Genomic DNA, 13,813 nt, shown 5'->3' on the forward strand with positions numbered 1-13,813 from the left:
CACAAATAGGGGCCTCACTTTTTCAGCTTGAAAAAAGGCCAAAAGGTTTCCTAACTCAAGTGTGCGCCACCAGGAGAGAAATACCAAATGGTCACAAGGAGTCACTCTGAGCATCTGAAACACTTGAAAAGACCCTATTCAGGGTTCCCAGCAAGGACACTTCCTGCCTGCTGTGCTGTGAGCTCCCTGCGGCATCCACACCTGGGCTGCCCGCATGGGGCAAGGCGGGAACAGAGGCCACAAGCCACCTGTAACGGCACACCCACTGCCAGGGAGTCTGGCCAAAACAATCTGGAGGTGTCCTAGCTGTGAGGGACACACACTTCAGCGTGGGGCCAAGTGGTCCCAGAGCACAGTGGAAGGAGGTGGGATCTCTGTGCCCTTGAGATGGGGACCAGACACAGGCAGAGGCTGAGGATGCCTGGTTTGGGAGAAAAGTCACAGACTGACACTGAGAAATCTCTCTCCCTCCTCTGCACACTCCAGTCCCAATGGGGACACGGAGGGGGAGACGGATGACCAAAGGCGAGTCCACACATTAAGATACTCAGAAATGGCGGGGGCGGCGGGGGAGGGGGCTGCCTAGCTGACACGGAGACCCGTGCACAGACAGAATAAACGCCCAGGGCAGGCGCAGGCAGGAGTATCCTCTGGGATGAGATTCCAGAAGAGGAACCACACCTGGGAGGCCGTGCCGCGCATCTCAGCTGGGCTCCTGTGCGGGTCACAGCACAAACCTCAGGGCACAGGTCCATGAGCTCCAGGCCTGCCTCTGTCGCCCACTAGCTCTGCGGTTTGGAGAAAGGGATTTAAGTCAGTTCAAGCCCCTGCTCCCTCATCTGTGAAATGAGTGTCATAAAAATGCCAACCTTCCTAAGGCTGACAGGGAATTCAAGAATTCCTATAAAGCACCCGCCACAGAGAATGCCATAAGTGATTATTATTATACCAATTCAGAGTCCTAAATGCTTTTATTCTCTCTCTCCCTCTCATACAGAGTACCTACACTATAACCCCAAAACCCATTCAATATTTAATTCTAAATAAAGAGCATAAGAACATGTTCCCATAGAGGAGGAAGAGAGAGGGAGTTAAGAAATCACTAATGAGCATATACTAAGTTTGTGAAAATCTGAGCAATTTACTTGCCTTCCTTTAAAAGTCATCAAGCCTGTAAAGATTAGAGAAGCCGATGACAGAGATCATGAGTAAGTAAATCCTAGAGCGGGTTACAAGGAAGGGAGTGCTAGGGGAAAAGTCAGGAGAAGGAGACGAGGAACGAGGAACGTCTGGCAGTAGGAGGGGAGGGTGGGATTTGAAATGGAGTGGCCAGGAGGGGCCTCCTTGGAAAGGTGACTTTAAGCAATGATCTGAGGCAGGTGAGGAGGTTAATTGGCTTATGGGAACAACATTTCAGACAGACAGAACAGCCCATGCAATGGCCTCAGGGCATGTATGGCAGGAGCCAGGGACCCCGCAGAAGCCTCCATCAGAGAAAAGAGGTGGGCAATGTATCACGACGTCACTAGCACGGCATGGTGGGAGGGGGCTCTCAGGACACCTCCCTGCAGGAGATGGGGAGAACCCACACTAGCTCAGTAGCTGGGGCCTGAAGAATCGGCGAGGATTATGGGCTGGGCAGGGCCGGGGCTGCATCTGAGCGGAGCCCTGCTGTGTTCAATAGTAAAGGCGGAGATGTGCCTTGTCAACTTCACGCCATTCTCCGCTCTCCTCAACGTACTGCTCATCAGTATCAAGCTTTAGAACCACCCCGAAGGACTGGCCAGTGCTCTAGCACTTCCCAAGAACAAGGTGCATGGGCAAAGAGCTTCGTTTTTGTAAAAAATGAAAAACTTTTTGAGGGCACCTAGAAATCTGTATGATTTTTAAATAGCAATGAATGCTCCAAAGGACAAGCTACAGTCAGATACAGGAATGTGAGGTCATGACTTAAAGCAGAAACAGATCAGGAAGGCGAAGCCACACGAAGAAAACAGTCAGTGGAAGGAGGAGGTGTACCAGAAGGCCAGGGACAGCAGAGCGCTGTGTGGGTGCCCGGCCCTGCAGCTGGGGACACTGTGTGCTTGGAGGACAAGACTTGGACTGGAGGGGAGTTGACAGTGACCCGCAGGAGGGTAAGGGCAGTTCAGCTGGGGAGGAGCTTTAGAGGAAGTCGTGGTTTCCATGACCTCCTACCACCTGAACAACGGGAAGTGGAGGCATATTGTGTGGCTTCAGACACAGAGCAGAGAGGCACCAAGGGATGAAATGACAGGGAGCAGGATCTGGTTCAATCTAAGAGATTCACTGAAAAATTGAGAGCTGTTCTAAAATGGGACAGGTTGCTTCCCACAGTCACCCACGGCCCTTACTACACACTCAGCCAGCGCACCGAGGGTTTCAAACCCATTACTGTTGCACTTTTAAATACATTTCATACATCGCCACACATCAGTCTCTACAACGCCCGTGAGGTATGGTCACTGCAATACTGGGGTACTACTTTTAAAGCTCGAAACCCCACTTTTTTTTTTTTTATTAACATATAATGTATTATTTGCCCTACGGGTACAGGTCTGTGAATCATCAGTCTTATACATTTCACAGCACTCACCATAGCACTTACCCTCCCCAATGTCCATCACCCAGCCAACTTAACACTACCCCCCCACCCCCCAGCAACCCTCAGTTTGTTCCCTGAGATTAAGAGTCTCTTATGGTTTGTCTCCCTCCTGACCCCATCTTGTTTCACTTTTTCCCTCCCTTCCCTTACAACCCCCCACCCTACCTCTCAAACTCCTCATATCAGAGAGATCATATGGTAATTGCCTTTCTCTGATTGACTTATTTTGCTCAGCATAATCCCCTCTAGTTCCATCCACATCATTGCAAATGGCAAGACTTCGTTTTTTGATGGCTGCATAATATTCCACTGTATATATATATACACCACATCTTCTTTATCCATTCATCTGTTGATGGACATCTAGGTTCTCTCCATAGTTTGGCTACTGTGGACACTGCTGCTATAAACATTCGGGTGCATGTGCCCCTTCGGATCACTACATTTGTATCTTTAGGGTAAATACCCAGTAGTGCCATTGCTGGGTCGTAGGGGAGCTCTACTCGAAACCCCACTTCTGGTGTTGCTGCTGTTCTGTCGTTTCCGCCACAAATCACAGCTTGGCTCCCCATCCTGGGCCTCCCTCCTGTCCCTTCCTGTTCTCTGCCCGCCCCACCTGCTAACAGGGTGCCACCAGGACCTGGGAGGAGGAGCCCTAAGCAGCAGGCTGGCCTCTCCACTGAGGCAGGGGAAGGGGAAGGGGAAGAGGGAGGCACGGCTATTCAGCTCCCACTCCCGCTGGCAGTGAGGGGAATCAAATCCCTGCCACTGAGCTCGGCAAGCTCCCATGAGGGGCTCCAGGCAGCAGAAAGGTGCCCCCTGTGGAGGGGCTGAGGCAGGAGCAGCATTGGCCCCGAGATCCAGAGAGACCTTTCTGCACACTGAAAACTTCGGCCTCAGAGATTTTTTTTTCCTAATCTATGAATTCTGAAAGCTTTGAAATAAAATGTCAGTGGAAATATCATGCGTCCTTATTTCACTCAGTATGGCAATCAGCATAATGAACCCTCTATCACGGGGGAGACATTTCAACAGCTTGTTCCAGTTCAAGGCTCCTAAGGGGGAAAGCTGCGATTTAAACACAGCCGCTCTGGCTCCAGCTTTCAGAAGAGGTTTCTAAATGAGCTCTAAATTCCTTCCCTAAGTTCGCCTTCATGGCTCCCCAGACCCTCCGACACTGAGGAGGCCAGTTCTCTGCTTTCTATCAATATGCAAGCAAGGGAGTCCTGGGGCCCTGCCGGGTGGACTGTCAACACTTCAGTACCACTCCAGTGGGGGGATGAGAAATGCCCAGTGTTCTGTTCTCCGTCCGGAGAGACTGCACAGCCCGGGCTTTGGGGGACTGGGGGTGATCTGATCAGTGCTCTGGCCTCTGGGGAAACAATGCATCATCCCAACTAATTCACTGCAAACTTTGGCCCAACAGTGTTGGCTAGCCCAGAATTCACCAAGGAACCCTGTCAACTGCAAACACCATAAATAAGAATGCCGCTTGGGGTTAATTAAACATCCGTTTCTTATGGTACTTCCAGACTAAACCAACTAAAAACGGAAGCCTCCAAAAAGAGAAGGGGGACACACATTACAGCCCGGTGCTTCTACCCCCTGGATCACACAAGGTCACATTCTCGCATGGACCCACAGTGCATTTTGCTCACCCACTTTATCTTGGGGTCCTCCAGAGAGGCAAACATGCCAGCACTGACCAACCTTCTGACTCCAGTCCCTCAGACGCCAACTGGGAGACACCAGCGTCCGTCTGGGCACTCGCCACACTTCCCCACTCAGGCAGAGAGCAGCCCTGTGGTAGGGCCCGCAGAGCTCACCGCACTTCCATGGCCGTCAGAGCTCCTACAAGGGATACAGCCTCCCAGGCTATGCGCTTGACAAGCCCAGAGTTTCCCACAGCCACCACCCCAGCAGACCCCCTAGGCTTAGACGTTTAGGAAGGAACTGGGTCACACAATCGGACTGTTGGACATTTCCACACGATCTACAAAAGTGACAATGAAATCTTTAAAACTAAACTTTCTAAACTGATACACACTGAAATAACTCAATTTATGACTTAAAAAAAAAAAAACCCAGGTTTTTTATATATAGGTTATAAACCCGGGTTTATAAACCCAGTCTTTCTAGCGTTCCTTTACTTAGTCCTTCCTGCTGGGGAAGCTTAACACCAGCGCTCCGGCCTCCATAATGGTCAACAAAAATAACCATATTGCTTTACATTTGATATGTCTTAGGTTTCCAAAGTACTTTCGCATTCATAATTTAATGTAATTGCATGAGATAAGAAGAGCCAACGTTCACTATAACCCTTTTACAGCTCAAGGTAAATAAGATTATATGATTTATATTGCGAAGCTAGTTGAGCTCAAACCAGGCTCTTGTTTAATTCGGCAGGGGAAGCATTTTTTTAATTAAATATGAAGAACTCTGGGCGAGGGGCACCTGGGTGGCTCAGTCATTAAGTGTCTGCCTTTGGCTCAAGTCATGATCCCGGGGTCCTGGGACTGAGCCCCACATCAGGCTCCCTGCTCGGTGGGAAGCCTGCTCCTCCCCCTCCTACTCCTCCTGCTTGTGTTCCCTCTCTCACTGTGTCTCTCTCTGTCAAATAAATAAATAAAAATCTTTTAAAAAATTAAAAAAAAAAAAAAGAACTCTGGGCGAGGGAGTGGAAAGGAGAGGGAGAAAGAGAGAAGCAGGAAACGGGCAGAGGTTGAGGAGAACAAGGAGGGTGTAGGAGTCCCCCATGTGGGGCAGCCACAGCAAACCTACTCTGCAAAGTCTCAGGGTGATCTGAGCTGCTGCTTACTCCTGCCCAGAAGTATGCCAAGGAACAAGAATGAATCTGTGCTACACACAACCAGAGGAACTCAAGGAATCTTTGAGAGGTCTACTATGTTGCTTTGCTTTTGCTTTTTCGACTGTATTTGAGAGAGAGAGAGAGAGAGAGAGAGAGAGAGAGAGAGAGTGTGTGTGTGTGTGTGTGTGTGTGTGTGTGTGTGTGTAGAGAGAGAGAGAGAGAAGGAGAGACAGAAAGAGAGAGATCACGAGCAGGGCAGAGGGGCAGAGGGAGAAGCAGACTCCCTGCTGAGCAAGGAGCCCAACATGGGGCGCGATCCCAGAACCCTGGGATCAAACCCTGAGCTGAAGGCAGACCCATAACCAACTGAGCCACCCAGGCGCCCTGCTTTGCTTCTCCTTACCAAAAAAAAAATGCTTTCTGATTAAAGAACATTAGGGAAAAGAAATACCTGTTGCTGAAAATTTAGGTTATCACTGGGCAGAGACAAATCTTAAGCTTAGAACTACATCTAAACTCATTTTTTTACATTGTGACTCCACACAGGAAGGCCCAAAGACAAGACCTGAGAACATAATCCGAATCTGGGAGACACAAGCAGGCTGCGAGGGCACAAGATGGTCCTTCTGTGACAGCACACCGAGGGCCAGCAGCAGACACGGCAGGGGATGTGACAGGTGTAACCCAAGCACTGGGACCTGGGCGCCCTCCACAAGCCCGCTGTGCTGAGGTAGAGAGCAAACCCACACTCAGATCGCAGGGGCAGGCAGCCGGGCTTGGAAGCGAGCGGGAAGGGAAGGAGCCCCTGCGCATTCCCACACACACGTGGGGGAGCGGTCCCAACAGCTCGGCAGAGGCGCCATCTTTCGCTCGAGGCGCCGCAGGCTGCTGGGTTCTCTTACGTGCATCCCTGGAATTTGAGGATCTCTCTGGAAACGGCAATAGGCATGGTCATTTGAGCTTCTTACCTAGGGAGCTTTAAAATCAGGGGTGAAATGACCTGAAATCTCATTTCATCTTTTCCTTCACCTAACACTGCTGCTCCTCATGCTACAATCTCACAGGTTCATTTCCGGAGCGTACGGTACCTTCGTATCTGCTGGGAGATTCGCAGGCTTTCTGTGGGGTGGCCACTCGGAGGAAAATCTGCTGCCTCCACGAGTGTCTCCGTGTCTTCACGGGGGTCCTGCTGCCATCGCCAAGGTGGTTAGCTTTGGAGTCAAAGTCTCTGAAAGCACAAAATGACGGACTCATGAGTGATGAGGAGATGTAATCAGGTATTTTAGCTTGACCTTTTGTTTTTAAACAAAACACTACATTATAATTTATCTTTGTATAAGAGAACATAATCAGATAATCCTGAAAGTTGAATCAAGCCCACAGTGAGTCAATACTCATAAGGGATTGCTTTCTTATAGGACACTTTTCATGAAGATCACAAGGTTGCATGCCCTTTTGTAAAAGGTACTAAGAAATAGGCTCCACAGATCACTAGCTTCCAGCTGGACCCTTCTTGGCCCCAATTCAGGAAAGAGGAACTGTCTAAAGGGGGCACTGGCAGCAGGGCCTCCATCTCCCCCAACCCGAGTGTGGGAGTATTTTCTCGGCATAGGTCTGCATCTCCACAGATGGCCGTAAAAATGAAAAGAGTTAGATTACACAGAACCTTCAAGGCAATAATTACACAGTCATTTGTTTGATGACAACTATTTTAACATCCGTATTTTTTAAACTACAAAACAAAGTATATTTATCAACACATATCATAAATAGAGTCTAATTAGTGATTCTTCTTCCTATTCGCGGGACTTGGGAAAGCCCGTGAAACTGACACCCACGGACACACCCACAACTACGGATCACCCTAGCTTACAGGTCAGACATCCTGACCAATTCACCAGAACCATATGCTCACTCTCCAGAAGCACTATTATCACTTAGAGAACTGCTTAAGACTTTCTTGAATCTTCTGAAAACACCACATTAATAAACTACTCCTAGTCAAACCTGGGGAACAAAAGGACTACATTCAATAGGAAAGTATAAGAAAGAAGATATGAATCAATTTAGCTAAAATGATTTTTTGAGTGTCAAAAAAAAATAGCTGAAAAATCCCTGTATATATCAACAATTCAACACTTCTACTCAGGCTTGATATGTCTAAATTAAACCCTACCTTTTCGTGTTCATAAAGTCAGAGGTGTTATTTTCATCTACAGGAGCCAGAAATTTAAGAAAATTTGGCACAGAGGAAGAAGAATGAAGTTTTTTCCGCAGGGCATTACGGTAGAAGACGCTGAGAGTTTGAGAAGAGAGTTTAGGATAAAGAAATACAAACACAAAAAGTATAAAATATAAGCTTTAAAATAAACACTTTAGTTCTTATTCTAAGAAAGTTAAACCAAGTCAGAAATTAAAAAGTTTATAAATGAGATTTAACTTCTGCATTCAGTCAATAAAATTCTATCTTAAATGAATGGAGTCAATGAACTAATTCAAAAACATCAGTCCATTCAGTCGTGCAACATAACAAGCTCCAGACATCTGCTGTGCGACACTGTGCCCATAGTTAGCAAGACTGTGCTATGCACTTTAACAGTGTGTTAAGGGTGTAGATCTCATGTTAAGCATTCTCACCAGAAAAAAATAAAAACCTAACAAAAAATCAGTCCATCTTCCAAAATGACTTTTCCTTTCGAACTGGAAAAAAATAATTTTCCTAAATTCATGAGGACATTTTTGATTTGGCACAAATCGCAGTGTATAAGATCAAACACAGTTCTTGTTAAATTGTGTGTGCGTGTGTGTGTACGCACGTGCGTACAACGGGCAAAGATAAGTACATACAAAATGGCTTGACATGAAGACCTGGCAAGAGTGATTAATTGATAGTAAAATTAATAGTAAATCAGTCAGTTCAGATGATAGACTGAAAATAGTAAAATCAAAATCATACAAGAACACACACACACACACACATGCGATGGCCCTGGGTTCTCTCCCGCCATGCAGCACATCCTCTCTGTGCAAACTTCCCGGGAAGACAAACGACACTGAACTTGCCGCATGAGTGTGCTCACCTCTTCGGCACAGCATTCCCACTTGGTTCTCCACTTGAGCTATGTTTTAGATACTTAAAAAAATTGGGTGAGGAGGCGGAGGGGTTAAGACGAGGCGGAGGAGCAGGAGCTGAAGACTGACCTGAGCAACTTTTAGACTCGCCCACAGCTGGATGATTCACACTAAATAGCAATTAGAGAGAAGGCAGGGCGATTAGCGGGGAGAGGAAGGGAGCCAAGGGGGCCCCCGACGGGGGATACAGACTGGGGATGAGAGGAAACAGGCCAGAGCAGGCCAGGCTGCCGTCCGCTTATCTCAATAGCAGCTGTCATAGTCAGAGGACGGCTCTTCACGTCTCTTCCGTATCCACTGTCTCATTGGCAAAGGTAGTTTTCAGTAAAAAAAAAAAGAGTCGGGTGAAAAGTCATTCTTGACCATTTCTCATACGTGTACGCACCCAATAGTGCTTTTTCCTCCCTTCGCTTTTTAGAAACTGACAGCAATTTCTTTTCGTTTTTTACTTAAACCAAAAGCAAAGGAAAGCAAAACAAAATCCATAGTTTTTAAAATACATTTCTCTTTAAAGTGAACAATGACCTGCCTTGAACTCAAGGTTTCATTTCTTGTGCATAAATGAGGAAAGAGTTCATAAGGAAGCAAAAAGCAAAACAGGTATGCTAGGGAGGGAGGGAGATAGTCATCTTTTCACCCTCCCCACCCTCCTCTGTCCAGCAAGGTCCATTAGGAAGCTGCACTCTTGGCGAGAAGGGAAATGTACTGTCAGGGATACCCCTTTCCTACCACCTCCGCTTGTGTGAAACTGCGGGCCGAGCAAGAGAACTGGGAATCTCTAGACAGGAGTGCGTCCACGATCACAGAAAACGCTCGAAACGGAGGACTGGGGACATGGCAGAGAGGTGGAAAAGCAGCATGGACATGCAGGGTTTGAAGAACACGGCAAGAACCCCGTAACGCCTTACACTGTTGTCTCTGAGAGGTCATATATTAACACTAGCTCCCGGCGTGCGTCCTGCCTTGGGATCATGGTTATGCAGCCGAATTCTTGAAAACCATCATAATTATTTTCCATGGCTGACTGGAAACCAATGGAGAGGCTCTGCTACGTACTTCAGGTGGTTTCATTTCTTCACTCAAAACCTGGCCAAAACCTCCATCCAGACTCTGCGTGATCCATGCTCGACCCCCATTGACACATGTCAGTCCCAGGAAGACGGCAGCTCTACACAGGTGTGGCCCGTATCTTTATACACTGAGGGATTTTAAAAGATTTTTTGAAGTTATTTTTAAGGGTAACTCCGTGACTGCGTAGGGTCCAGTTAATTGCCAAGGGACCCCAGAAAGAGCCAGGAGATCTTCTGCTCCCCTGCGGATTACCCATCTCTACAACCAGGAAATTCCAACTGCTCATTCGAGCCAAATTATTAAAATAAGTAAATCCAGGTAGCAGACTCCAGAATTCTCACACTGCAGGAAATTTCAGGCAGCATCCATGCCGGTTTGGTTACCCAGAGAAGCAGATGTACCCAGGTCACAACAGCTCAGCACCGAGACAGCCCCGGGACCCCGGGCCACACAGGCAGCAGAGGCAGCCAGGTCACCGCTCGCGCTCCGTTGGGGACAGGATGCTGCATCTCCGTTCCAGCAGAGAAGGGTCCCGGGTCTGCCAAAGAGGACTCACCAGCTCGCCCCTCTGCCGCCTGGCCCCAAAGCCAGCAGCTAGGTTCCAGCATGCCCACCTCGCACACTATCCATAGGATTCCTAACCCCTTTGAGGGCCACTTCCCACCTGCTTCCTCCTGATGCTTGTACCAGCTCCTGGACAAGTAACAAACCTCTTATGTCTACAGAATTCCTATGGGAGGAGCAGAACTCACCTTCGAGTGTTAGCTTGTGAGCCCTTGGTACACCCTGACTCAAGTCTGTCACCCCACACGATACCTGGGCTGCCCAAACCCGGTGGCTAACGGATGTGCCCCAGCTATGTATACAACAGAGTTGCATTTTTAAACAAATCTTACTTCCGGTCCCGAGGCGTCTCTGTGCTCACGGAGTGGTACCTCAGAAGTTTCCTTTGGGAGACCCCCGGAGACCCCTGAGCAGGTTCCGGAGGCTCCTGGCACTCCACAGGCAAGTGGCTCAGGGTGTTGGCACGCCTTCGGAAGCTCTGCCGGGGTGACAAAGGGGCGGGTTCTTCTGCGGGGTGGCTCTCCAGGTCACTGGACAGGTCCTCCGAGGAGCCCTGGAGCCTGTAGAAGCTCTCGGGGGTGGGCAAGGCCTCTCTCTCACACCCAGATGGCTCCTGGCGGCAGAGGGACAGCAGGTCAGGCGTATCCCGGGAATATCCTCCCAGGGGCAGGAAAACATTCTGATGCGTAAGCACATCTGATCATAATGCCATCTAGAGGCCACCGACAATCCAAGGACATGAAGGCCCAGTAAGTGCCTGCTTAGAGACCAAACGCTGGGCTGCTGGCCAGAGGGGAAACCTGCCCACAGCCCAGGGGGAGGACGGAGCTGTTGTAGGTAAGCCGCGCACAGCCCCTTCTCCCTGTAAAAGCTCTACGGTGCTTTGAACCCACACAACTTGTCTGCACCGTTCACACCAATCAAGACGTTCTTTATCTCTGCCAAGTGTGTTCACACATGTTCTAGCCACATTCTTAAGGCTCTCTGACTTTGATCTAATGCTGAAATTTAACTTGGTGATCCTAAGGCTAAAAACTATATCCTATATTATTCTTAGAAAATGAAGACTCTCCCTTTAGGCACTCATTGCCAGAACTCAGGGCCAATCATTTAACTTCTTTCTGTATCCCAATTTTCTTAACTGTACAAGGGAAGAGAGAAAATTTATCTCGCGGCATTTCAAGAATTAGGCAAGGTAATCCAAGTGAAAGTGCACTGTAAAATGTTATACAAACATAAGTTACTGTATCAGGTACTCAATGAAGCTACTGAGGGGTAACCCCAGCATTCGTTGAGAAGCATGACAATAATACCACAGTCTTTGGAGATGTACGCTTTTTCAAAGAGATGATCTAGTACTCGGGCAATTCTATGCTTAGCACTGTGCCCAGGACATGGTTGGAGGCCAATATATTCTTCTCCAATCAAAGACCATAAAATAGGGGGTAGGGGGGAGTGTATCAGCTTGCCCCGATGAACCTGCTAGAGGGGATAAGTAAATCACATGGAAAGAGTAAAATGAAATGAATGCATCTAATGATGGACTGAAGAATCTAAATTCTATCTGTTCATTTGCTAGATGGTTGAATGCTCTTCAGATGATATGTATTAAGGATTTTAATTTTTAGAAATATATGTTTATTGAAGGGAGAGATTATATATATTTAATTTTGTAGGAATTAGGAAAATTTAATTCCTAACATACTACAAAATATTAATTACCTTTAAACATAGCTGAAATTTTTCATTCTTCAAGACTCTGTAGTTCCAAAGACCCTTTAAGGATTTAAAATTTTGTCTAAGACAGTACATCACAGCAAACGATCTCCATTATGCAAACCTGTTCATCTCAACTCTTCCTAACTTCCTTCCAAATTATATGAAGGAATTAATCCTTAATCTTACACCTAAAAGGGCCAGTTGGATGTTCCTCAACAATTAGATATCAATCTACTGGTAGAGATCCAATTATGTAAAACAGATTATTTTTACAACAGTTTCTCAATCTCAGGATAAAAAAAAAGTAAAGATGTGTAAAGAAGTACACATACAGGGACGCCTGGGTGGCTTCAGTGGAAAAGCCTCTGCCTTCGGCTCAGGTCATGATCTCAGGGTGCTGGGATCGAGCCCCAAGTCGGGCTCTCTGCTCGGTGGGGAGCCTGTTCCCCACTCCCCCCCCCACCTGCCTCTCTGCCTACTTGTGATCTTTCTGAAATATAAATAAAATCTTAAAAAAAAAAAAAGATACTCCCACACACAATACAAGCAGGTAGCTCTGAAAGCTGCACTTCTCTTCAGATTATACAAATTCAAGCTTCGCGTATTTTCCTAGATCTGTGCTTCGGAGAAGAATACAAAACAAGCAGTAAGACTTCCTGGAAAAGTCACTTGAGTGACACGAACTTCTTCATAGTATCTTTATTTGCAAAGATCTGGAAAGCTTCTTCCCTGTCCACTCCCACAGGTGCAATGCCTAGCCTTTACAATTTAATTCAGAAGCACCATTGCCCCCATTCCTGCACTTTCTCTGGTTCCACTGATCCAAAATAACCACCCTTCCCCTTGCTCCTGGGACGGCTACGTTCCCGCCATCTCTTAGTCTCTCAGGGCTCCTTCCATACTCTGATGCTGCTGCCATTGGAGTCTCACTTCCCAGGTGAGCTCCTGAGGACAGAGGCTTTGTCCCATACATCTGTTAAACCATAAACTGTTTCCAAATGTGAAGTAAACTGTACAGTAGAACCAGTATATGGTGGACAGAGGTCAGATGATGCTCCATCCCACTAGATTTTAACACAGAAAATCCTTTTCAGAGGACTGGTATCTAGAGCCTTGCCGCCCCCCCCCCGAGACAGTCCACAAACCCAGAGCACCCATGCCACCCTGGAGCTTGTCACAAATGCAGCATTCCAGCCCCCCCGCCCCGCCCCCAGCCTCCTGAGCCAGAGGCTGGATTTTTGCTGGAATCCCATTAACAGTAGGCCTGAGAACTTAAATAGCCCCTTCCAAGGCAGTGTATCTCAAGGGGTCGACTGCAGGTGGTAGGAACAATCTTCTTGGTCGGCCACGAACATTTTTAAAATTAAAAAGAACCAAAGGGAACAGTGTGTGTCACAGGCTGTTTACAGTAAATACTGTTTGGGGTGATTTTAATTCTGGACGTGAGTGTGCACGTGTGTGTGTGTGTGATCGTGTCACAGTGTTAAATGAGTTTCTCACTGTTGGCCATGGTCTAAGCGCTCTGGAAGTCACATGCCCAGGAGGAAACTCAGGAGAACTTCGGAGCTGTGTGGTCAGGAGACAGCTCCCCACAGCCTCCGTCTCTGGTGCGTCTGAAGTGGCTTTGGTAGCAGCAGGAAAGCGGGCCCCCCCCAGCACACACCCCAAACTCACTGCCTGGTGGTTAAAAAAAGTTGAGGCTGCTTAAATGTCTAGAAAGCAAGAAACAAGGACACGGACACAGGTTTGTTACCGAAGAGAACCGCTGGCTTGCCTGTTACCATGAGGCTGTGCTTGGGGAGAGACCCAACGGGCGAAGCTTAGTTGTCTGACTCATAAGATCAGTAATATTTAATCACAATCATAAAGCCAGCCGAAGGGTCAAAGTATCCAAG

The 13,813-nt window shown here is 47.7% G+C and overlaps 1 protein-coding gene across 7 annotated transcripts in view; it reads right to left on the minus strand.

Annotated features, from left to right (window-relative positions):
• Window positions 1-13,813, minus strand: part of LOC111149365 (TBC1 domain family member 1) — a 230,476-nt gene that overhangs the window by 77,263 nt on the left and 139,400 nt on the right. For 6 of the 7 annotated variants that reach the window (XM_022506376.1, XM_022506374.1, XM_022506375.1 and 3 more), the window contains 4 exons: window positions 10,532-10,812; window positions 8,513-8,674; window positions 7,609-7,728; window positions 6,521-6,660 (listed from right to left, as the gene is read on the minus strand). In XM_022506376.1, the coding sequence (XP_022362084.1) occupies window positions 6,521-6,660; window positions 7,609-7,728; window positions 8,513-8,674; window positions 10,532-10,812 (703 nt within the window). The remainder of the gene's footprint in view (window positions 1-6,520; window positions 6,661-7,608; window positions 7,729-8,512; window positions 8,675-10,531; window positions 10,813-13,813) is intronic. The other variant, XM_022506377.1, reaches the window with a different exon arrangement.

Source organism: Enhydra lutris, unplaced genomic scaffold, assembly GCF_002288905.1.
Source record: "Enhydra lutris kenyoni isolate GAN:26980312 unplaced genomic scaffold, ASM228890v2 scaffoldscaffold21, whole genome shotgun sequence".
Lineage (NCBI taxonomy): Eukaryota > Metazoa > Chordata > Mammalia > Carnivora > Mustelidae > Enhydra > Enhydra lutris.